The following is a 23,983-nucleotide window of genomic DNA, read 5'->3' on the forward strand; positions in this document are numbered from 1 at the left end:
ACTCTAAATACCAGTAATTCTCTACAAAAGCAACACACTTAAAGCACTTTATTCACATATTATTGCATTGTAATATTAGAGTTTACAAATGTCACCCTGGGGCTGAGGCCGGATCCAGCTTTGTGGGGCCTGAAGCTCATAAATGTGGAAGGGCCCCTTAAAAAATGAAATGAAATAAGACCACAAAATTAGGCATAGCTTATGCAAATGAGGAGCCCTGAAGCTTAAGCTTCATTTGCTTCAAAGAAAAGCTAACTCGTAGGCACGTAAAAGATTAATATCCTCTCTACTCATTAGCCATATTAGGGAAAGACTTGGGCATTAGGGAGAATAGTATTCATTAAGCTGCTATGAAAAAGTTGATAATACATACAATATATGTAAAATGAATCTTAAAATTGATCTTACTTAGCTACAACATAATTCTATCTTTATTCTATTAGTCTTTATCATTTGGCTTTCTTTAAAATTGAAAAAAATATCTCAAGTATTCATTGAGTATAGGTCCTAAATACGTTCTTGTTCTAAGCTTCAGGCTGCAGACCTGTGCTGTCCAATATCTTAGTCACTGGCCACATGTGGTATTGGGCACTTGAAATGTGGCTGGTGCAACCCAGGACCTGAATTTCAAATTATATTTAATTTAATTTAAAAAAAATTTTTTTAAAAGATTTTATTTATTTATTTGACAGAGATAGAGACAGCCAGCAAGAGAGGGAACACAAGCAGGGGGAGTGGGAGAGGAAGAAGCAGGCTCATAGCAGAGGAGCCTGATGTGGGGCTCGATCCCATAATGCCAGGATCACGCCCTGAGCCGAAGGCAGACGCTTAACCGCTGTGCCACCCAGGCGCCCCTCAAATTATATTTAATTTTAATTAATTTAAATTTAAAAACTGATAATTTCGCTGTTATGAAATTTCGAAGTATGTTTGGAACAACTTGAGTGCGTTAAGCTACTTTTTCAACTGTAAATGCTATGAAATCTAAATGCAGATTGAGTATTTCCTAGGAAAATTTGGCGGTCAAATTGAGATGTGCTGTTGTAAGTGCAGAATTCACCCTGGATATCTTGTTAATAATTTTTATATTGATTACCTGTTGAAATGATAATCTTTTAATATATTGATAAAAAAATACACATTTTAGAAGTTTATTTCACCCAGTTCTTTTTACTTTTTGAAAATGTGATTACTTGAAAAATTTTAATTGCGTAATATGACTAATATTATATTTCTCTTGGAGAGTGCTACCTTAGACTCTGACTTTTTCTCAAAAGGAGTATATAATTTTTGAAACCACATACTTACAACACAAAGTTAAGAGGATCAGGATAGCTGGAAAGCAATTACCAAACATTACTAATGGGATATTTTTTACCTTACTTGAGGTGGTGGGATTCCTACCACTATGCAATCCAACTGTACTCTGGTTCCTTCTGGAACTTCTCTGCTCCGTAACTTTTGAGTGAACCGAGGAGGTTGCCCCAGAGGTTCTTCATAGTACAGAGATGAAGGTGAAGACCCGGGGGTAGTGTCTCCACCAGCTGCCTCACTGGCAGCCTGCTCAGCTTCGCGCCTCTTAGCCTCCTGCCTTTCAAGGGCGTGATTCACTTCATTATCCCTAGTATCTGCAGGGATAGGGATGGGAACAGAAGATCTTTCTCTTCTTTCTGAGATATCTGACAAACTGGAGCTATTTTCCTGAGTAAGTTTGTTTTGAGATTCCAATTTACTCTTGTGGTTTTTGCAGGCACGAGGTCTAATCCTTTTGGAGCTATGGGCTTTGAAAAGGGAGGACAGCTCTTCAATGAAATCGGCAGCCTTATTTAAGAATACTTTTTTGGACTGGGTTTCAGAACTATACTGTGGTCTTTTTGCCTCCTGGGGGCTCTCTTTAGAGCTGGTAGGACCTCGAGAGTTATCCTGACAGAAGCTGGGGTCACAACTTGATTTAGGTGAGTGTTTCATCTGCTCAGATGGAAGACGTTTTCTAGCTTGAGTTTCATCTGCTTTCTCTAACGGATCGTGATTGATGGCCAGTCTCGCCAGATTGACACTTTCATCTAATTCTTCTTGGCTCAGGAAGGCCGAAAGATCTGGAAGGTCTTCTTGGCCTCCTCCTCCTTCAGCAGCTCCAGAGGGATTGCCAAAATGAAAAGGGTTGGAAGAAGGTTCTGCTCGACTCCTCTCATTGTTTCCCCGATGTCTCGTTTCTGCTAAATAGCTCTCTCTTAGAAGCTGAGATATGGAAGTAGAGGCTTCTATGCTGTCGTCTTGCATGCTGTCACAAAATAATAATAATAGAAAAAGTTGGGTCATTTCTAAAGAATAACAGATCTATAAGCATGATGCATTTTTAAGAACTTAAAGTTTGAAATTAAAAAATTGCCTAATGTTGATACTTCTACAAATTTACATTAAAGACTTACAGATTAACCTCAAATTGTAAAATGAAGAGGAACTGAATGAGATTGCCCTGAAATATAAAATAAAAACATGGATGATAGCCACTCTATTAAGTTCTTTAATACATGTTCAATTGTGAAAGCTATGATGTAACTACAGGTGATATGAAATGCAATTTCTAAGCATAATTTTGATAATATCAATAAAGGGCCTTTAGTTATAAAGACCTTTCATACACAGAGATTTGCTGTCCATGCTCTCCCCTTTACCTTGAATGCAATAAAATAATAGAAATTAAAAGATACTGATGATAGCATTTTTCATTTCATTCATTAAAAGGCCTATATAAACTGAGATTATCTCCTATGGTTTCAAGACTTTTTCATTCAGCTTCACCCATACTGGTTTCTTATTATTTCTGAAATATTCTGAAGTCACATCTGAAATACTTCAGAACATTTGTACCTGCTGTTGCCTGTACCTGGAACGCTCTTTCTTTCTTTTTTTTTTTTTTAAGATTTTATTTATTTATTTGACAGAGATAGAGACAGCCAGCGAGAGAGGGAACACAAGCAGGGGGAGTGGGAGAGGAAGAAGCAGGCTCATAGCGGAGGAGCCTGACGTGGGGCTCGATCCCGTAACGCCGGGATCACGCCCTGAGCCGAAGGCAGGCGCTTAACCGCTGTGCCACCCAGGCGCCCCTGGAATGCTCTTTCTGACAATGCTATGTGACTCATTTCTCATTTCCTTCAATTATCTGTCCATCTATTCTCTCCTTGGTGGTTTCTTCTTTATGGCCCAACATAAGATGGCAATCCCCTTCCAGCCTATCCTTTTTACCCAATTTGGTTTTCTCAGTACCACTCATCTCCATGAGGAATATCTGGCAAGTACATTTTTAGCAACTTTCATTTTCCTCCCACTAAAATATAACTTCCACCAACGCAAGGACTTTGATACCAATAAATAATTGTTAAACTAATGAATAAATTATTCTTTGAAATGGAAAAAAAATATACTGACAACATAATCTCATTTAGTTACCAAAAACATCAATTTGATTCAGCTCATGAAAATAAATAATGCTTTTGGTTTTTGACTAGAGACAAGTTGTTCAGATTCAATGTTGTTTATAGGTTCAATCTGCTCTTGAAAAGTGTAATGATTCAACCTTTTCAAATAAGGTATAATTAATTTAAATTCTACGAAAATATGAGTTAGAGCCTAGATTTTTAAAAATCTCTTGCATTAACATTGGTGAAGAGGGGATATAGGAGACAGGGAAATGAGGTTCAAGACAGGACACCCCTATACTGTATTTCACTGGATACCCTTTCCTGACTTTTGAGTGTTAATTATATGAGGATATTACTGATTCCAAAAATAAATAATTTTTAAAATACTAAGAAAATACTATAGTAACTTTAGTCAAAGTCCCCCTGAACTAGAGAGTTTGGTAATACAAAGCAACTTTGTATTATTAACATTTTATCATTTAGTCACACATTTACTGAGGGATGGCAAACTCCTGACCTGTAGTCTGTTACTTCTCTCTCTCTTTAGAAGATACAGCTAGCAGAGTACAGGGCCCTTCCCATGGATCTTGACTTTCTAAACACTCTACTCCTTCAGTCACCACCAATCAATCAGAGGTGGTAATAGAGATGAAAACTGTTTGCCATTCTTGGCTACTATGTGCTAGGCCTTGTGCTGGGAAGATGGAGAGGAAAGTGATCTAAATCTTTTTAGGCTTTATGATTCTATGACAAAACTTGTTTCCGTTCCTTCCTTTCCTTTCCCTTATATGACGGCCTTACTCACATCACAAAGAAGGCTTCCTAGGAACGGCACAAATTCTTGAGCTTTTAGAGTGCTAGCCAAGGCTAACCTCTAAATTGGCAAAGTAAGCAGTCACCTTGAGAGGGCAGTTAGAGGTGGCTGAAAGGATCACCCACAGCCAAATATTCTTCCACATGCTTGTTACAGCCTGAAATTGCCACCTACTGGAGTCTTTTGTTTGGGTGAAGTCTATTGTGCCTTAAAGATGAACTGAAAACGCAAAGGTGTTGCATGAGTGCAACGGCTTATCTACAAAGCTATTCATCACAGTATAGATGATAGTATTAAAAAGTTGGAACCATGTTCAATAAGAAATTAGTTAATTAAGTTATAATATACTCATTAAATAGAGCTATCCGGCTATTTTAAATTTGGTAGGATTGTAAATGATATCCAGAGTAGTATATGAAAGTATAATTGATATATCAATTGAAAACTTGTCTCATGTGTGCATTAACTATACAGAGGAAGAGTTAAAGATATGTGCAATAAGGTGCAAATGCTGTTTTAAAATATAATTAATATACTGATGAAAAGTTCTTCTCATTTATAAATCAACTATTTCATTAGCTTCATTTGAATTTCTTTTCTTTTCTTTTTTTTTTAAAGATTTTATTTATTTGACAGAGAGAGAGAGACAGCCAGAGAGAGAGGGAACACAAGCAGGGGGAGTGGGAGAGGAAGAAGCAGGCTCCCAGTGGAGAAGCCTGATGTGGGGCTGGATCCCAGGACTCCGGGATCACACCATGAGCCGAAAGCAGACGCTTAACTACTGAGCCACCCAGGCACCCCTTCATTTGAATTTCTGCATATACAGTTGACCCTTGAACAATGAGGGAGTTAGGAGTGCCAGCCCTTGTACAGTCAAAAACCTACATATAAATTTTGATTTTCCCAAAACGTAACTATTTTTTTTAAGATTATTTATTTATTTATTTGACAGAGATAGAGACAGCCAGTGAGAGAGGGAACACAAGCAGGGGGAGTGGGAGAGGAAGAAGCAGGCTTCCAGCGAAGGAGTCTGACATGGGGCTCGATCCCAGAACACAGGGATCATGCCCTGAGCTGAAGACAGCCGCTTAACGACTGAGCCAACCGGGCACCCCTCCCAAAACTTAACTATTAATATTAATAGCCTGTTATTGACCGGAAGCCTTGCCTACAGCATAAAGGGTCAATTGAAACATATGTTGTATGTTATATGTATTACATAATACACTCTCACAATAAAGTAAGCTAGAAAAAAGATGATGTTTTAAGAAAATCATAAGGATGAGAAAATGCATTTACAGCACTGTACTGTATTTTTTTAAAAATCTAAAATAATCCATGTATAAGTGGACCCACACACAGTTCAAACTCATGTTGTTCAAGGGCCAACTGTATTTAAATGTAAGGGGAAAAATCAAGGAATTTATAAATCAGAATGGTCTTCTATTAGTTGAACATTACTGTATATTGTGTTTTAATGTAACTTCGTCTTTAACTCTGTGCTGTAAGATGGCTTTTATCTTGAGGCAACATGAAATGAGCATTATTGGCCTTGGAATCAGAACGGTTTTCAAATTCTGGTTTTATGAACTCTTAGCAGTCGTGTGACTTTGAGGAAATTACTTACTTTTCTGAGTTTTGGATTCCTCATCTCTAAAACATGGGTAAAACCTAATATCTAGGAAAGTGAGGATTAATAACATAATTGAATGCAAAGCCCTTAAAACAGGCCAGCCCCTATAATGGACACTCAAATGATGTTAGTAAAAAACAATATTTAGAGGCGCCTGGGTGGCTCAGTCAGTTAAGTATCTGCCTTCGGCTCAGGTTGTGATCTGGGATTGAGCCCTGAATCGGGCTCTCTGCTCAGAGGGAAGTCTGCTTCTCTCTCTCTCTCCCTCTGCCCCCACCCCCTGCTCATTCTCTCTCTCTCTCTCTCAAATAAATAAAATCTTAAAAAAAAAAAAACCAACAATATTTAGGTAAAGGTTGATGTTAATGTTGAAAAACTTTTGAGAACTTTATGGTGGAAATAGGAAAGAAAATACTCATAAAAAGTAATCACAGCTCTCTGTAACCATTTTTTTCTTTTTTAAAGAAAGGAAGCCAGTTGAGGTATAAAGGGTGCCTGTTCTGATGCTTATGGTTATAAGAAATTATTATGATAACAAAACTTTCAAGTATTCAAAATAAAGAATTGCTTTAATGTTTTAATTTAATTAATGTTTAATTAATTTATTTAATGTTCTTTAATGTAGTGTTTATTACCTAGAACTTTGGAGTTCGATAGATGTGGTTCATATCCCAGTTCTGACACTTTCTGGCTGTATAAACTCAACAAAGTCACTTAACCTCTATCAGGCTCAGCTCACACGTCTACAAAACAGGAATAATAACACTAGCCATCTCATAGACTGAAGTGATGATTAAATGTGCTTGGCATTTAGTAAATGTTCAGTAAATGATAGTTGCTGCTGTTATGATTATGATTATGATTATGATTACTCAACAACTATAGTGACATACCATGATAAGAAATGGAAGTAGAGCTAGGGACGTGCTTGATCCTAGGACAAACTTTGAAGAGCAGCTGAGCTCCAGATTTATAGTTAATTCAGCACCATCTATACTCTATTGAAATACATGTAGTCTCATGAATGAACTGTGCTGCTTGCAGATCTTCGTATATATTTTCTTTGCTTCGGTAGCTCCCTGTCCCCACCTCCCTTCACTACCTTACTGGGCCAAGTTCTACATGGTCTTCAGTTCTTAGCTGAGACATCGCTGTGGGATTTCTTCTTTGTTCTGGGGTAGGTACTTCTGCAATGGGCTCCCAGAGCTCTCTGTCCTTATCTCCAAACACAGCAGTTGTTACAGTAAATTTGCCTATTTACTTTTCTGTCTACCTCACTTCGTTTTTGTACACCATCATCTCTGTGCACCCACAACACGTAGAAGGGGATCAATAAATATCTGTTGAATTCTTTTGTTCGTTAGAATTTCCTGCTAAGGGTGCCTGGGTGGCGTAGTCGTTAAGCGTCTGCCTTCGGCTCAGGGGAGTGATCCCGGCGTTATGGGATCGAGCCCCACATTAGGCTCCTCTGCTGTGAGCCTGGTTCTTCCTCTCCCACTCCCCCTGCTTGTGTTCCCTCTCTCGCTGGCTGTCTCTATCTCTGTCAAATAAATAAATAAATAAAATCTTTTTTTAAAAAAAGAATTTCCTGCTAAATCTATCATTGTTTATCTTTTATTCTAATTGCAGGATAAAGTAAGACCGATAAATAGAAATCATATTTACAAAGAAAACTTATAGAAAAAAGAAAAATATAAACTGGTAAAAGTGATAATGACTTCAAGGTGACTTTCAAATGAAAATTTATTTATGGTGGATAAAATCACTGGAATTATGCTTTTCTTTCATACCAGAGTATCAAAGAACATCCGATTATAATCAGAAACCTGGGTTTGAATCACAGCTCCAACGCTAAATAACTGTTATCTTGAACAAGTCATTTAATGCATCTGAATCTCAATTATTCTCATATTTCCAGTGGGATAATAACAATTCTATTTCAGGAGGTTCTCAGAGGAAAGTGCATATATAAATTGTTAAGCTGATAAATATTACCTATAATAGGAAATAAGAAAATGTATCATTTTCTCTTTCAAGCATTAATGTTCAAACTATCTGTTATAAAATTTATACTTTTAAAAAACCCCAATGCTATTATGGATAATGTAGCTCTCATTTATTCATCCAATAAATATCTATCGAGCATCTACTATGTGCCAGGCACCATTCTAGGCACTATGGATTCAGCAATGAACAAAAGACAAAGTCCCTATCCTCATGGAGTCAACATTCTAGTGGAGAAGACATAAGTGTTAAGAATAAAAATAAATAAGGGGCGCCTGGGTGGCACAGTCATTAAGCGTCTGCCTTCAGCTCAGGGCGTGATCCCAGAGTCCTGGGATTGAGCCCCACATCAGGCTCCTCTGCTGGGAGCCTGCTTCTTCCTCTCCCACTCCCCCTGCTTGTGATCCCTCTCTCACTGGCTCTCTCTCTGTCAAATAAATAAATAAATAATCTTTAAAAAAAAAAGAAGAAGAAAAATAAATAAGGCAAGGGAATAAAGAATGAAGGGAGAGAGAGGAAGGTATGCTCTTTCAGCTAAGAAGATCAAGCATAACTTCTAATGTAGTGGAGAAGTTAGCCGTGTGACCATCTTGGGGGGGGGCAAAGAACGTTCCTAACTGAGAAAGAAATAAGTGTTAAGTCGAAGGGAGGCGAATGTTTGCTGTGTTCGAGGCAAGCCCATTGTGCCAGGAGGTGAATGAAAAAGAAGAGTAGAAGAAAAAGAAGTCAGAAAAGTACAAAGTTAGATCATGTGAGGCCCTGCAGACCGAGGGAAGGCTTGGATCGTTGAATGGTTCCAGTGGGAAATTGTGAGAAATGATCAGATTTGAGGTATTTTTTAAAATTAGAGGCAGTATGATTTGTTAGTGGATTGAAAGATAGGAGAGAAAGAGCAGAGTCAAGGGTGACTCCGATGTTTAGGGCCTAAGCAACTAGGTGAGCGGTGGAATCATTTCCTTGGATGAGCAGGTTTCAGGAAAGGAAATTAAGAATTCTCTTAGACATTTCATCTGAGATGTTCAGAGTGACACTGGACTTTGTTTCCTTTTTTCTGCTTCTTACAAAATTGAAACAGATTTAATGCCACTTTCAAAATAAGAATGAGTAATTGTCCTTGAAAATAGATCATGGTTAAGGTGAAATTGCCCTAGGTTGGACATGAAACAATGTGGCATCAATAATCAAGACAGACTTTAGTTAATCACATAAACTAATTCGGTGACATAGAGGACTTATTGAATGTCCTTTACTTTGCTAAATAGCTCTATTTCCCCCCCCTGGGATTTCTCCTGATGAGAGGATCTGCCCTGAGAACTTGCTGAAAATTAAGGGTCTGGTTCATAATAACTAACTTGATGTTGAGACCTTTGGGCATATTTCTCAACTCATGTTAACTGGGCACTACCTTTTTTTGTAGGCTCTCAGAAGACCTTGTTGGAAATATCATGTGGTATATATCCATCTTTGGGTTATAATATGAATACTTAAATTGGGCCATTGACCAGAGAATTGACAAAACCTAATATGAAGTAACTTGGACTCAAACATAAATACTCCAGTTTTCTGGCTATGCAGTATCATTAGATATCTAAATGAGAAAACAAATCTGGTTTTTAGATAAACACAAAAGAATAGCCTAATATTTAATAATTATTCATGTAGAGAGCTGGAATAGGACAAGATAAGACATCTTGAAGTAACTCAGCTCAAAACTGAGGATGAGGAGAACTCCCCTGTTAACTTCATAGTTTTGTTTGTGAAAGCACTTTAAAAATGTGCTTTAAAAATGCAAATTGAAGGTAATAATTTTATGCTGATGTGTAATTCTTTTACCTAGAATGTTCTTTAGGGGAAGAATCATCAACAAAATTAGGCTTTGCTTCCCTCTCTTTAATGCTAGTATTGACCCATTTGTCTTGCTTTCTCTGTCCTATGGTGTCCCACACAATAGAAGAACCTAATTCAGCTCTTTCAGAGAAAATTGCTGGACCAAGAAACAAATCCCATTACATAGGAACCAGTCCTGGAGAGTTGGGTACAGATCATCTTTTAAAAATTTGGCCGCAGGGATGCCTGGGTGGCTCAGTCAGTTAAGCGTCTGCCTTTGGCTCGGGGCATGATTCCAGGACTCTGGGATCGAGCCCCACATCCGGCTCCTTGTTCAGCGGGGACCCTGCTTCTCCCTCTGCCTGCCCCTCCCCCTGCTTGTGCTCTCTTTCTCTCTCTCTCTGATAAATAAATTAAAATCTTCTTAAAAAAAATAAAAGTGCATTAATTAAAAAAAAGTTGGCTGCATGGAATGCCTGGGTGGCTCAGTCATTAAGCGTCTGCCTTCAGCTCAGGGCCTGATCCTAGGGTCCTAGAATCGAGCCCCGCATTGGGCTCCTCTGCTGGGAGCCTGCTTCTTCCTCTCCCACTCCCCCTGCTTGTGTTTCCTCTCTCACTGGCTATCTCTCTCTCTCTGTCAAATAAATAAATAAATCTTAAAAAAATAAAAAGTTGGCTGCAGATGGGATGCACTTAGAAGTAAATCCTTCTTCATTGTTATAGTTTGCATCCCATTACTATTACAGGAATAACCCCATCTTAGTTTTATTTCTAGTCTATTTTTGGTGTGAATGACATTAGTAATTTAATAAGTTAGTATATGTCGCATTATCAGAATAAGGACATGAAATATATGGAAATATGTCAGTAGCAATATGGAAATAGTGTAAGGCCTAGTCTCTTAATTCCTCTTTCAGAGGAAAAACAGCAGATAAAACCAAATAGATACAAATGTATACGTTAGAAGAGAATGTTGAACTAGCAGAGCTAGTTCATCAGAGAAACAGTGGGCATCTGTTTGATTCGGGACACTCCATAAAGGGTAGGGGTTAAAGAAAGGAAAGGGTTTATAGATAATAGGCCAAAGGTAAGCAAGCCATTATCTTACTATTATTTTAATTGAATTGGTAAAGGTGGGAAGGTAGGAAAGAAAGTAAAGAGTTAGTATGAGTGGAAGAAAGGAGATTGGCTTCTATGAAACATACTTCTGCACGTTTTCGAATACAGAACAGGATAAACATATAGGAAAGCAAAGGATACTGAAGCCAGAGCCCAAAGTTAGTATTTAACCTTGACAGCAAAGAGATTGTATAAATGTAAATGCTACAACGTGTGGAAAGGCTGACGAAAGGCAAACAAGAAGACTTCAGGCATCTAGGATGTAAAAAGGGTTTGGGGGTAGTCACAAAAAATGAGGTTTTATATCACTCTCAAGATCTCACCAGAGCAGTGAGCTTAGCTCTTAAACAGGAAATCAAAAATGAGAAAACAGTGTCGATCTCATTAACTCAAAGATTCATTTTAAATAAGAAAAATAAGAAAAAAATAGAACACTTTCATCCCTCTTCAGTCTGTCAATTTTCTTTAGGTGATGAAGGATTTGAAAAAGATAACCTCCCAGATTGCATTGACATAACATGCTGGCTAGATTGGGAGAGGAGGATGTGCCCCAAAGAGGCTCCAGATCTGGGGATCCAGTTTTAGTTCCAGCGCTTGGTTGGGAAGGCTGTGCTGGGCCGCTCCCAGAGGGTATAGTGCGTTGTGACTTCAAGTGGAGGTCTATGCAACACGCAGCCTGTGCAGAGCTTGTCAAGGTGACTCTGGTTAAACATGAACTCTACAAACTCTGGTGACTGCAAGTAAACAGTCATACAAACCTTTGTGCCCACCAAAAATGCATTTGCTGAATATATGTTCTAAATTTTTAAACAGACTATTCCACCTGTACTTGGGTTGTTCCCTTTAAGCGAAAGTGCAATGCCCCAGCAGTTTTAAAAGCTCTTTGTCAAGTAGGAAGCATCATAGAAATTTAAGAAAATATCCCCCATGGTGCTTGACTCTTCTATAACTCCTAAGAGAGGGAAAAAGTTAAGATAATTCTTTCATTTTTTGGCCTTGTTATAGGTAATGACACCAGGTGACAAGCAATGCCTTTGTCAAATCTCAATGTCAATGAAGGAAACTACTGTAATTATTCTGGGGTTAACAGTATCATTCGTCTTGTATTTTCAGGTTAGCAAGGTGAGTTCATTACTCCTATTACATATAAGGAATTAACTGTTGAAAAACTTAGCTGTCACCTGAGTTCATTAAAGCCCTTTCATGATGAAATGTGATTTATCAGCTGTCCTGTTTCTTCAAAAGTAAATTTGAATAAACCATCTCTATGAATTCCAAAACCCAGCCTGGATTAAAAACTCATTCAATTGTTGGTGTCCATGAATTGTGGTTCTGACTCCATTCCACTGAATGGACTAAGCCCACTGTAATAGAAACATGTAATAGAGCTTGTATTCTAAATTACAGATCTATAGAACTGGGCCTTGAACACATTAGTACGAGTTCCAATATTGTTAGCCATGTTCTATAAGTGGGGATAGAGACAAACTTCCAGAATTTGGATAGTGTCCAACTGTTTGTTTCATAGTCCATTATTACAAGATTCTGTAATGGCTATAATTTTGTCTACTGACAAAATAAGTATAATGTGCATATGCTTCAGATTTCCTGGAATGGCCTTGATTTTAAATATTTTCTTCTCTGTCAAATCATGTGTCAGACAGTATATCTTAATTTTTGTTTAAAATTAAACATGTTTATTATAAAATATGTTTATTATAGCTTTAAGTATAGACTTTCTCAATTTCCTAGGAAAGGATTATGGATTTTACGTGCACTTAAGAGTTCTTATTAAGGAGAGACTGAGACAAATTCTTTATTGAGAGTTTGTAGAATTCATTTTATCATTATCAATGTGAAAGTAATTGAACCACAATTTTTTTGAGAAAGAAAACTGGATGGGTATTTTGTTTCTTTCAAACTGATTGATTCTAGTATCTTTAACAAGTATGAGTAAAAAAATCTGTTGATAAAATAGAAAATTTCTTAGCACCATTGCTTTAATGTTCATTTTTGGGGAATGGAAATAGATTAATCTGTGTTCTCTTTTTCTTTGCTTATACGGTTTTTAAAATATAATTCAAGATGTGCATCTAATTACTGCTAATAGTGCAATGTACCAGGCCAAACACTTGCCACTGACTGTCAAGTGTCTTTCTGATGCAGTTGAAGAGAGAGAGAGAGAGTGAGAGGGGGAGAGAGAGGGAGAGAGAGAGAAAGGAGAAAGAAAGAGCAATGTCCTTTGAGCAAGACTTTTTGCAGCTGTTGTGTACATTAATCCAGGGAGCAGATCTCCCAACACTAAATATAGCAAGCATATCCTTTTACATGATAAAAAAATTTAAAATGAAAGTCTTTAACTATGGAGTCATATTATTTTAGATTTGATTTCCTTTAAAAAGGAAATAGGCATCACACACATATTCTCTATATAAACACCATTATTTTAATAAGCGAATGTGTGGAAATACCAATGATGTATGTAACATGTCACAACTTCCTCTGTTGAGGTATTTTTCCTTAGGACCCAAGGAAGCTGTGATCTCTGTAAGTCTCATCAATCCCTTCCAAAATCTTTATATGTAGAAAACGTTATTTTTCGCAAAATTTTGTGTCCCATCATACATAATTAGGAAGCTATCCTAGGTTTCACTCTAAACAACAGTAACTGAGTCTCTGAAATATCCCTTTTCCCATTGTCAGTGCCCTGTTATCAAAACACACTTGAGAACTTAAATCTGGATATTACCTTTCTTTTTTTAGTTGACCCAGATGAGGATGTCCAACCCAGGCAATCCACTGTGATGATAATTATCCAAGGAGAACTTTTAGATGAAAGCACAGGAGAAAAAGAAAATTCTTCACGCCCTTGGAAATCGAGAGTAGCCGTCCATAGAGAGTGAGGAGTTAACCTTAGTTTCAGTGAAGATGGCCGTAAGCAGCTGGACAACCTGTCACCACCGGAGCCAGGGCATTTGTCAGCTCACAGGTCCCAAGTTATTTTGAGCTGTATAAACCATGTGCCTGTGAAACATTCCACCTGATTGGACAGGAGAAAACTGAGCAAAGGGATTTCATAGCAGGACAGCACCTATGGGCGGTGGGGGTCAATCCGTTTTTCTACCTACAGAATTTCACTTCTAGCTAGAGGCCCAGGTTGTTTATTGATTTATGTTTGGAATTAATACTAAATTCATGACACCATCTTCCATCTGTCAAAGAATATGGCATTATTTTTGAAAGGCATCAAAATTCTTAATTTTTAGGAATTTTAATTTTAATAGAAAATTTATTGTCATTTAAGCACTGATACATTTTAGGAAATTTGGCTGGGAAAAGCCATATGAAGCTGAGGCTTAACATTTTAAAGTGGAGTTTTGGAACTGTTCATACAAAGGCTAAGCAAAAGCAGAGAAGATAACTAACATGAAAAGCTGTTAATTAGAGATCACAAAAACAAACCAAAACCAAAAACAAAAACAAAAACAACATGGAGAGGAAAAAAACCATTAGCCTGAGAGTGAACCCAGTAACAAATTAGTTTGAACAAACTTCATCAGAAAAAAAAACCAATCAGATACTGTTTAAAAGTCAAAATGACTATATAACATGATAGGTTACAACTCCTATTCTTGTATTAGTTTCTGGAATAACATTTTTGTGTATTATTTGAAAAAGTCTATGCCAGATGTCTTCTTTCACAAGCATTACTAATCAATCAAAAACAATGCTTAACCAAACCAGCATCTGCTCAAATACCTTCTTTGTCAAAGTATAGGTTCTTTCATATTAATTTCATACATTTTCAGAATAAAAATTTGGGGAAAAGGAAGTTAACCCCATTGCTTGGTACAGATTAAGGGTGCTGTAATGTCATTAATCTTGGCAGAAACCTGCGTTTTGAAAATTCAGGTAAATGTCATTGGTTATTTTTTAGAAGGATCATTCTTACATTTGGATAGCATGAAATACATTGGCTTATATCTAGCTTCTTAATTAAATCACTCAACAGTTTGTAGGAATTCTTCTCATTCATTCATTCAATAAATATTTACCAAATGCCTACTATGTACCAGATACTGGGTATAAAGCAGGGCACAAAACATACCAAAATTCTTAACCTTATGGAATTTACTAAGAGATCTTTTTACCCTTTTTAGGCATCTTGACACTCCCTATTGTAAACTGAATAGATACAAAATTACTTAGTTTATTGTGATCACATCAGAGGTTTCACTACTCCCTTCTTACGGAGCTTTGCATTTACACAGGCACAGTGAAAAAAAATTGAGGAAAACTTTTAAATAATCCAGGTTAAAAGAACTATTACTGAAGAGGGGAAAAGGTACAAAAAGAACTGAATTATGTGGCTAGGTTGTTTTTACTACCACAGCAGTCCAGATCTTTAATGACGGATTCTTTCCCTCTCTTATCTAATCCTGTGCTGATACTAACCTCAAGACTACTTAATTGTGTTTATACATTTTCTATTTATGTGGATGATCCAACAATTTCTTTTTACTTAAAGATAAGATCTTGGGGTGTCTGGGTGACTCAGTTAAGCATCTGACTCTTGATTTCGGCTCAGGTCATGATCCTGGGGTTGTGGAATCTAGCCCCTCATCGGGATTGGTGCTCAGCAGGAAGTCAGCTTAAGATTCTCTCTCTCCCTCTCTCCCTTGCCCCAATCCTCCCTCTAAAATAAATAAATAAATAAATAAATAAATAAATAAATAAATCTTAAAATAAAAGGGAGAAAAAAGCCTTTCTCCCCTTTTCTACATCAATCAATCAATCAATCAATCAATAAAAGATCCCCCCCCCCACACTATCCCACTTAGATCTTGAGACCTAAACAATATAACTGCTGCTAGTTCTTTATTAGGGATATGGGAAAGTGGAACTTCTATTTCAGGTAAAAATAGATGTGCTACGATTTGATTTTCCAAAGGGAAACGCATACACATGCTGCAAGTGAACACATAGCTACTTCCATACGAACTATGCCATGGTAGGACAGTGTACAAAATTTTTTGAACACTGAAAAAGAGCTGGATGTAAATATTTAAAATAAACAATATTCAGCAATTGCGGACACCTTGCTTACAATGCATCAAACTTGTATTCTAAATTCTGGGTTTTTTTAAATCAGTTTTTTCTCCCAAGTCACGCAGCCTCTATCCTGGATATCATTGTAGTACTTATATAAACGCTGTACCACACATCTCCTAGTTCAGATTTTAACAGAGTTTATTGATACAAAGAACAATTTTTTGAACTTTAAAAAAAATATTCCAACATAGTTAAGAGGAAATTTCAGAAGTGACAAGTAAACACAAGGTTACATGTCTTAAGCCTTCCCCATAAAGTTGAGTGGCCCAACCAACACATGTGTTTATTGTGGTTTGAACATGATCCTGTGCTTGCCTTCAGCTGTGTTCTTAATTCAGTCACTCAGCTACAGAAATAATTTACTCACGTCGGGATGATCCACAGGAATACCAAGGAACCTGGAAGGTCTGTGACAGAGGAAGTCTTCGCTTGGAGGACAGCGTGCAAGAATTCTGTGCTAGTAGATTCATGCAAAAGTTTGTATTTCCTATTTTCCCATGTTTTTGTAGATTTTAATTCTTTAAAAGGAATTGCTCACATATGCCAAAGATTCAATAAGTCTTGCTTAAAATTCGTAAGTTTATATTGACTTACCCCCCTCTAGTATCCAACGAGAAGAACAAAAACTCTTCCATATCTTATTTTTAAAGAACAGAGACATGTACATATTTCCTGCCCTTTGTTAATGAGAAAAATACTCACACCAAAGGAAAGTTCTTGTCCGTCCAAAATGATATATGTATGGTGGATTATAGAGGGTCTTATCCAAACCCCATGATACAATGTAATTGAGAAATACAAGTAAATCCCTACCAAACTTCTTTTTCATCTGAACGGTATTGAAAATGCTTACCTAAAACTAAAACCAAAAACATTAAAAAAGCTCTAAGTCCAAAACCCAGTTAGTTTCAAAAGCTATAAACATTTTTAAAAACTATAAACAGAACACCTATTTTAAAACATTATCCTGAGAAGAAAATTTGTGGTTACCTGTAGGAGAAGCAGTATTCCTATATCAATCAACCAGGATCATCCAAAGCCCAAATCTCACTGTCTGACTTGTGTCAGCCACAGAAGTATCATGAAGGAAACGTGATACTCCCCCCCCAGAGTAATGAAGGGTATTTACAGGGTTCCGTGGCAGATCCAGGGACAGTCATTTAGAACAGATTGCTCTTACAGATCAACTTTAATAACTCAGTCTGCACGATGTTCTTAGCCTGGAGGGATGGTGGGGGCGGATAATGACTAAGATGACTAGGGAAAGAGACTTTTCTTGATCTTTCCTTAGATAAAAAGGATCATAAGTTTGGAATTTTAAAGAATAAAGTATAAGAATGGGCAAAATATCTATACACAGGGTGCATATGACAAGTGTAAATACCTTCATTTGATACAAAACTAAAAATATGGTTAATACATAATATGGGAAAACGATTATTATAATACTTAATATGTGCTCCTCCAATTTTAGGGTAATTAGATTAAAGCTTTACTATGTGGTTTCCATGAAGACACAATAGGACTTTCTTCCTTTTTAAAAAATCTCTGATTTATTTATTTTGCACGTGCAAGTGAGCGAGAGAGAGAGAGAGAGAGAGGGAGAGCATGCACAAGCGGGGATGAGGGGCAGAGGGAGAAGCAGACTCCCTGCTGAGCAGGGAGCCCAATGCAGGACTCGATCCCAGGACCCTGGGATCATGACCTGAGCTGAAGGCAGACGTTTAACCAACTGAGCCACTCCGGCACCTGACACAATAGGACTTTCTTTACTTGTGCTTTTGATATCAATGTTTACACTTTTTAGAAAGTATTATTTCCAATAAGAAAATCTGCTTCCCCCAATTTTTAAAAAGAGCATCTCTATTTAACACTTTACTGAAGAAATTCACAACAATTAGTATCAAGTATGTAATCCCCAGGTGTACAATTGATTCCCTCCTCTCACTGCATTAATATGATTATATTAACCCACATATAAATAGATCATCTCAGTAGAAATAAGTTAACATTCCTCACTTGTGTGCGAGGCACTATGCTAGCCTCTTTATGGACATCATGTTTTACTTCATGTATTCCTTCAACAGTCTATGAAGGACGTACTGTTAGAATTAACAGATGAGAACCTGAGGCTTAGAGGTTAAAAATTTGCCCAAGGCCACACAAGTTAGTGACTGAGCTGGGATTAAACATAAGGCTAACTCTAAGTCTGTGCTCATAACCACTGCAAATATTTAAATGTTCACATTCCTAAGGTATTTGCGAAAAAAATTTAAGGGTTTTTTTAAAAATGAACAAAAAACATACTCTCTTTTAGTGAAGTATTTTAGAGGAATGCTATATAGAATTTTAAGTTTATAATTTTTCTGACTGAATCCAGCTCTGAGGTTTTTTGGATGACTAAACTAATAAACAAAAAGAAGAGAAAATACAGAAAATACAGGGAAAAGGCAAATGTTTTCAGATACACTATCTGCAAAATTTTAGCTGAGAATGTGAATTGATATGTAGAACGAAGCATTGGGTAGTAATGCTGAAAGGTAGGGCACTGGAAGATAGTCTGAACGCTTTGACAAACCTATTTTTTTGTTGCTATTTATGATAGTCACTATGCTGAGACAATTTAAGACCTTCGCTCTTTTTAAAGTAAGTTTAAATGCTCTGGTGTTACTTCTCAGCACATCAATATGGGTCAATAAATATTTTAGAAGTTAGGGATAGGAAAACAACAGTTGCAATATTCTCTCTTAATAACGTTAGCACTGAATATCTTAAATACCAGTATGCCAGGCTCTGGGTGATTCCACTCAGATTCTATTTTTGGGTAGCACCGACATCTCAGAAAGCCAAAAACAAAGTTCAGTGTTCTTATCCATGACCCAAATAATCGCATTAACACTAATGATGTGAAGGAAAGGAAATGGGAATTAACATTTCTTCCGAATGTACTCTAAGCCAGGAGTAGCCTAAGTTATCTCTTACTTAGTACTCAGAGCAACTCTACAAGGTATTGTTACTTGCAAGTTACAAAGAGGAAACTAAGTCTTAAAGAAGTTTAGTTTTCCCAAAGTTACCCAACCAGTGAGCTGCACAGCTGGGTGAATTCAAATCTAGGCACTTTAGTTTAAAACAAATCATCTTTTAAAGACAAATACCATATGATTTCACTCACATGTGGGAATTAAAGAAACAAAATGGATGAACATGGGGAAGGGGAAAAAAAAGAGAGGGAGGCAAACAGTGAGACTCTATTTTTTTTAAAGATTTATTTATTTATTTTAGAGAGAGAGAAAGAGTGCACATGAGCGGGGGCAGGGGTGGGGTAGAAGCATGGGGAGGGGGAGAGAGAATCTGGGAGAGACAATCTCAAGCAGACCTCCACTGAGCAGGGAGCCTGACACAGAGCTCGAACTCATGACCCTGAGGTTATGACCTGAGCTGCAATCAAGAGTCAGATGCTTAACTGATTGAGCTACCCAAGCACCCCAAGAGACTCTTACCTACAGAGAACAAACTAAGTGTTGATGGAGGGAGGTGGGAGGGGGATGGGCTAAATGGGTGATGGGTAGTAAGGAGGGCACTTGTGACGTCCACTGAGTGTTATATGTAAGTGATGAATCACTAAATTCTACTCCTGAAACTAATATTACACTATATATTAACTAACTAGAATATAAATAAAAATTTGAAGAAAAAAATAAAATAAATTCTCTTTTTATTGGCCCCCACTGCCTTCTCATGAAGAGTAATCACACAGGTTAGCTCAAAAATCAGAAATCATCCAAAGGAGGAAATTCACCATTATTTTTATATGTATCGATGGGCAAAGGGTTATTAAAGCTATGACTTTGAGTTGGGGAATTTGACGTTTCTTTAACAGAAGCAAGAAGAAAACAGGAAAATAGCATCTGGCTACATCTAGGCTACTTTCTCAACAAAGATTCCGTAAAATTGGTTGATTGAAATAGGAAGGGCCAGTACACATTTCTGAGAAGTTATCATCTTATTACATGAAATCTGTCATGAAATTAGCAAATGATGAATGGAAGCAACGTGTTGGCAAGTAGGGGAAGAGTACAGAGGAAGAGCTCCAATATAAACCACTAAAAACTCAGAAGGAACTTGTATTTTACATCCCTAACCAAGTTTATATTTTTATCGGCATATGAATCTATCCATTCGGTGTTTCTTGCTTTAGTAAACTTCCTGTCAAATAAAGGCAGCATACTTTAATGTAGGAAGACCTGGAAAATCTTTTTTCGGTTTTGCCTTTTTATTCATTCTGCTCAACACCCAATTGCTCTTCATTCCAAACTGAGAATGGACTGTTAAAACCTAGTCTGTTAATATCTTAGACATACTTTCCTTTTATTTCTGGCTTAGACAATAAGTTTTAAGTCAAAATGTGGGTGACAATGTCAATAAAAAGGATAAGTAAACATACAACGTCACAGAGAAATTAAACACAAAAATTTAACGCTCTGTAAACTGAGCTGGGGATAAATCTATTTGTAGAAGTCCACTTGCCTCACAATTTTGTGCAAATTTCAATCAAAAAGGAGTATAAACAGAAATGTGATCATTTTAATCCTATAAAATACCTACCCCTTTTCTACACAAATCCTGTCTCCAAAAAGTTTCATCAATATTTCCTTGCCTTTTCTTTTCCTCCCTGCTTTTGTTACTGTTTCTTCAAATTATTATATAATTAAGTGGTAGCAACATTTCTCATATTGCTAAATTACACTAATTTTTTCATTTATGTGTTTATGCTTTATCTATTTAACTGGGCCAACTCCTTGAGAATTAGAGCCATAAAAAAAATTTCTCTATAGGCCAAAGAGTTTTAATCTCATGGCATGGCACAAAGTAAGCACTTAATAAATATTTGTCCATAGCATGCCATAAGATGATGCATTAATTGTTGAGTTGTCCTAAATTACTCACTCAATTCTACAAGTATTTACTGAACATTTATTGTGTTCCAGGAAAGATTAAACGACCTAAACTCTCAGCAGCATTAACTGATTTGTCATTGGTGGTTATGATATTAATTTCACACAGAAATACTATCCAGAATCAATTCTATATGTTGGCTAATTGCATTTAAATTTAAAAAAAAAGAATCAATTCAATTGAGGAAGGGAGCTAAAAATGATTAGATGCTCATTGCGCACCAGTCATCAAGTAAGGAACTACGTGCTTTGGCCCAGTGGATGCTCACAATTCCTGAGTTAGTTGATATGGGGTACCCTTGCTTTCGGAAAAGGCTTGGAGTTTGCCCAGCCTTGCCTAAGAGCTTTTCCGTAGGTGCTCCATAGAGACACTTTCATACCTTTGCATCCTCTTGAACTGGCTTACTACTACTTTTGCTACCCCTTCCCCCTTTTAACCTTTGCATAACCTTTGCTTTATATCAGGTCCTTGCTTTCCGTTCGCTCCATAAAATCAAACTCTTTTTTGCTAGCATAGACTGCTTCTTTGAGTTTGGGTTTTTAGCTGCTGCCCATGACTGAGGGACAGTTCTGTCCACTCTCATGCCCTCGCCTTTGGGATTCCAGCTCAAATCGCAGACTGATCTCCCTATTTTCACAGAAATAAACAGTACACTTGAAATACACATAATATTTTCTAATTTAGATTAAGATTTCATCTATTTGTAACTGACTTCAAATTGGACTTCTTGAAAGGCAGATAAGCCAGAACAAATTATTTAGCTCTCTGAGTGATCCTAGTTGACCCAGCCCAGTGTCCACATCAATCAAGCTTTGTTGTTCATGTTTAATACATAATTTATTTTAATATAACAACCCAGGAAGTATAGGTCATTATCGCCATTTTATGGAGGATGAAACTGAAAAAATTATATGGTACTGTGGTTTTGCAAATTCAGGGATCTGAAAAAGTCTCAGGAAGTACACCTTGAGATTGCCCAAGCTATACTATATTATTATTCCATTTTTATAGAGGAGGAAACTAAAGATCAGAGAAAAAACTTGCACAAGGCCACTCAGAGCTGTGATTCACACCCAGGTCTACATGACGCCAAAGCCCAAGCTCTTCTTGATTATATCACACTACATTCCAGAGGAATCCACGCTGTTAGTAATGCCTTTAGGAATCAATTTGGAGAAAAAACTCAGCAGATGTAGAGCAATGAGAAGGAGACCTCCAGTGATTTGGGGATTATGTTGATTTAGTGACTTGCTCCAAAGTCCTTCCAAGTCGTTAGAAATTTGGATGATTCACTATCTCTGACCAGCACAGAAGCAACTTAAGGGAATTGAAGCAACAATAAATAATGGACAATTCCCTCCGTGCATCTCTATCTGCAAATTACTAGACGTAGGGAAATTAGGCATGAGAGACCATATGGTTACTATATTTTAAGCAGACATTTACTTAGCAATTCATCTTTTTGAAGTCATTTACAATCACGTACGGGGTATTAGGCTTTAATAAAAACAACAACAACAACAAAAACAAAACAACAGTACTGTGCTTGAAGTCTTTATTATGATTATTTTGTACAGAGGAAGCACTAGAATGCCCATACTGCATGTAGATATATATTAGCAGTAAAACCCTGATTGCCAAGTTTACATTATTAATTTAGTTCTGTAACAGCTATTTTGGCGGATACCCCAAGCTTTATCTGTCAGCAAAATTGGAAGAATAAGTATGTGCCAAAAGAGACAACATGCTCTGAGTAACTGACTTTAGATGGCAACTAAAAGAAACATAAAAAATGATTATAGTTATTTCTACCTGGTAGTTATAGCAAATAGTATTTTACTAAGTCTTAAGAAAATTAGTTGTGAGAACCAATGAATGTATTTTGTTCATTAAAACGATCTAATTGTTTATGAGTTTTATTTTAATGGTCATTCATTTCAATGTACTAAAACTTTTCTCCTTAACTACTGGGAAATCTCATAGAATAGAGACCCAGATTTTAAAAAAAAAATCTTATCTGTCTTCTTATTTTGTATGAATAGTAAGTGGGAGGTTTGGGTGATTATTTACTATGTGTGCATGGGGATGGAGTGGTTGGCAGAATTTTATTTTATTATCTCTTCTCTATTAATTTAGAAAGATAAGGTGAGAGAATGTTTCCAAGTTCAGGTAATGTTTAGCTCAAACAGTGAAAAAACAGATAGGCAGAATAGCCATTGTAAAATCAAGATCTTTACCTTAAACTCAGAATAATGACACACATGAACCAAATTTAAGAAAGATTCATCACCTCTTTCAGAAACAAATAATAATAACTAGTACAGAATGATGAACAATTTTAAAGTTGAGACATTAATATATGTTGTTTGGTTTAAATACAAAATTTTAAAAAATATATCAGTGGTATAGTAATATGGTAAAAAAAAAAAAAGTCAAATAAGTTCTATAATTAGGCAGGGAATAATTGTATGGAGAACCAACTCCACCACTTACTATGTGGGAAGCCTTAGGCAAGTTATTTAATCCCAGTTTCCTCATCTCTAAAAAATGGGGAAAATAATAGTATCTATCATAGGATTGTTGTGAGAATTAAGGGAGTTAATACTCTTAGAATAATGCCTGGCTTCTAGCAAGTGGCCCATAAATGTTAGCCGTCATTATTACTATTTTTATTATAAAAAGATATATTTTAAGTATTTATCTGTTAATCTAGCTTTGTGAAGTCCCAGGCAGTAAAGAAGACACAGTTGCGCTAAGCTGTAAACTCTAAGGAAAGGCCAAAGGCTGAATGGCCACCGAGACTGATGACTCAGACACAGCAGCAGCCCAGGTTTCCAGACTGATTCAGTCCTTGGCTTCTCTCCTGACGCTGACAACAAGAATGCCAATTAGTGCCAAGAGTGATGAGTTTTTGTAACATGGGGTCTGTTCATTAGAGATTCAAATCAGATCACTTACATCTCGTATAGAACACCAATAGTGATCAACTGAGTTCAGATTCAAACCAATGACATAGAGGTAACATGCTTCATATCTAGTTACCATGCTCCTGAACCGTCTGCTTCTGAATTCTAAATTCTCAACTCACCCACTGCC

At 36.8% G+C, this 23,983-nt stretch overlaps 1 protein-coding gene across 8 annotated transcripts in view; it reads right to left on the reverse strand.

Annotated features, from left to right (window-relative positions):
* Positions 1-23,983, reverse strand: part of MYPN (myopalladin) — a 109,393-nt gene that overhangs the window by 78,960 nt on the left and 6,450 nt on the right. For 2 of the 8 annotated variants that reach the window (XR_007189974.2, XM_026504320.4), the window contains exons 1-2: positions 16,922-17,006; positions 1,379-2,281 (exon numbers count right to left, since the gene is read on the reverse strand). The exons of 1 other annotated variant lie outside the window; for it this stretch is intronic. Coding sequence is in view for 3 of the 7 variants with exons in the window: in XM_026504320.4 (XP_026360105.1) it covers positions 1,379-2,280 (902 nt within the window). In the remaining 4 variants the exon portion in view is untranslated. Of the gene's footprint in view, positions 1-1,378; positions 2,282-13,568; positions 13,860-16,921; positions 17,011-23,983 lie in introns of those variants that run through there. 5 more of the 8 variants (XR_007189975.1, XM_044386117.3, XR_006410098.2 and 2 more) reach the window with 4 other exon arrangements.

Source organism: Ursus arctos, unplaced genomic scaffold (assembly GCF_023065955.2).
Source record: "Ursus arctos isolate Adak ecotype North America unplaced genomic scaffold, UrsArc2.0 scaffold_7, whole genome shotgun sequence".
Classification (NCBI taxonomy): domain Eukaryota; kingdom Metazoa; phylum Chordata; class Mammalia; order Carnivora; family Ursidae; genus Ursus; species Ursus arctos.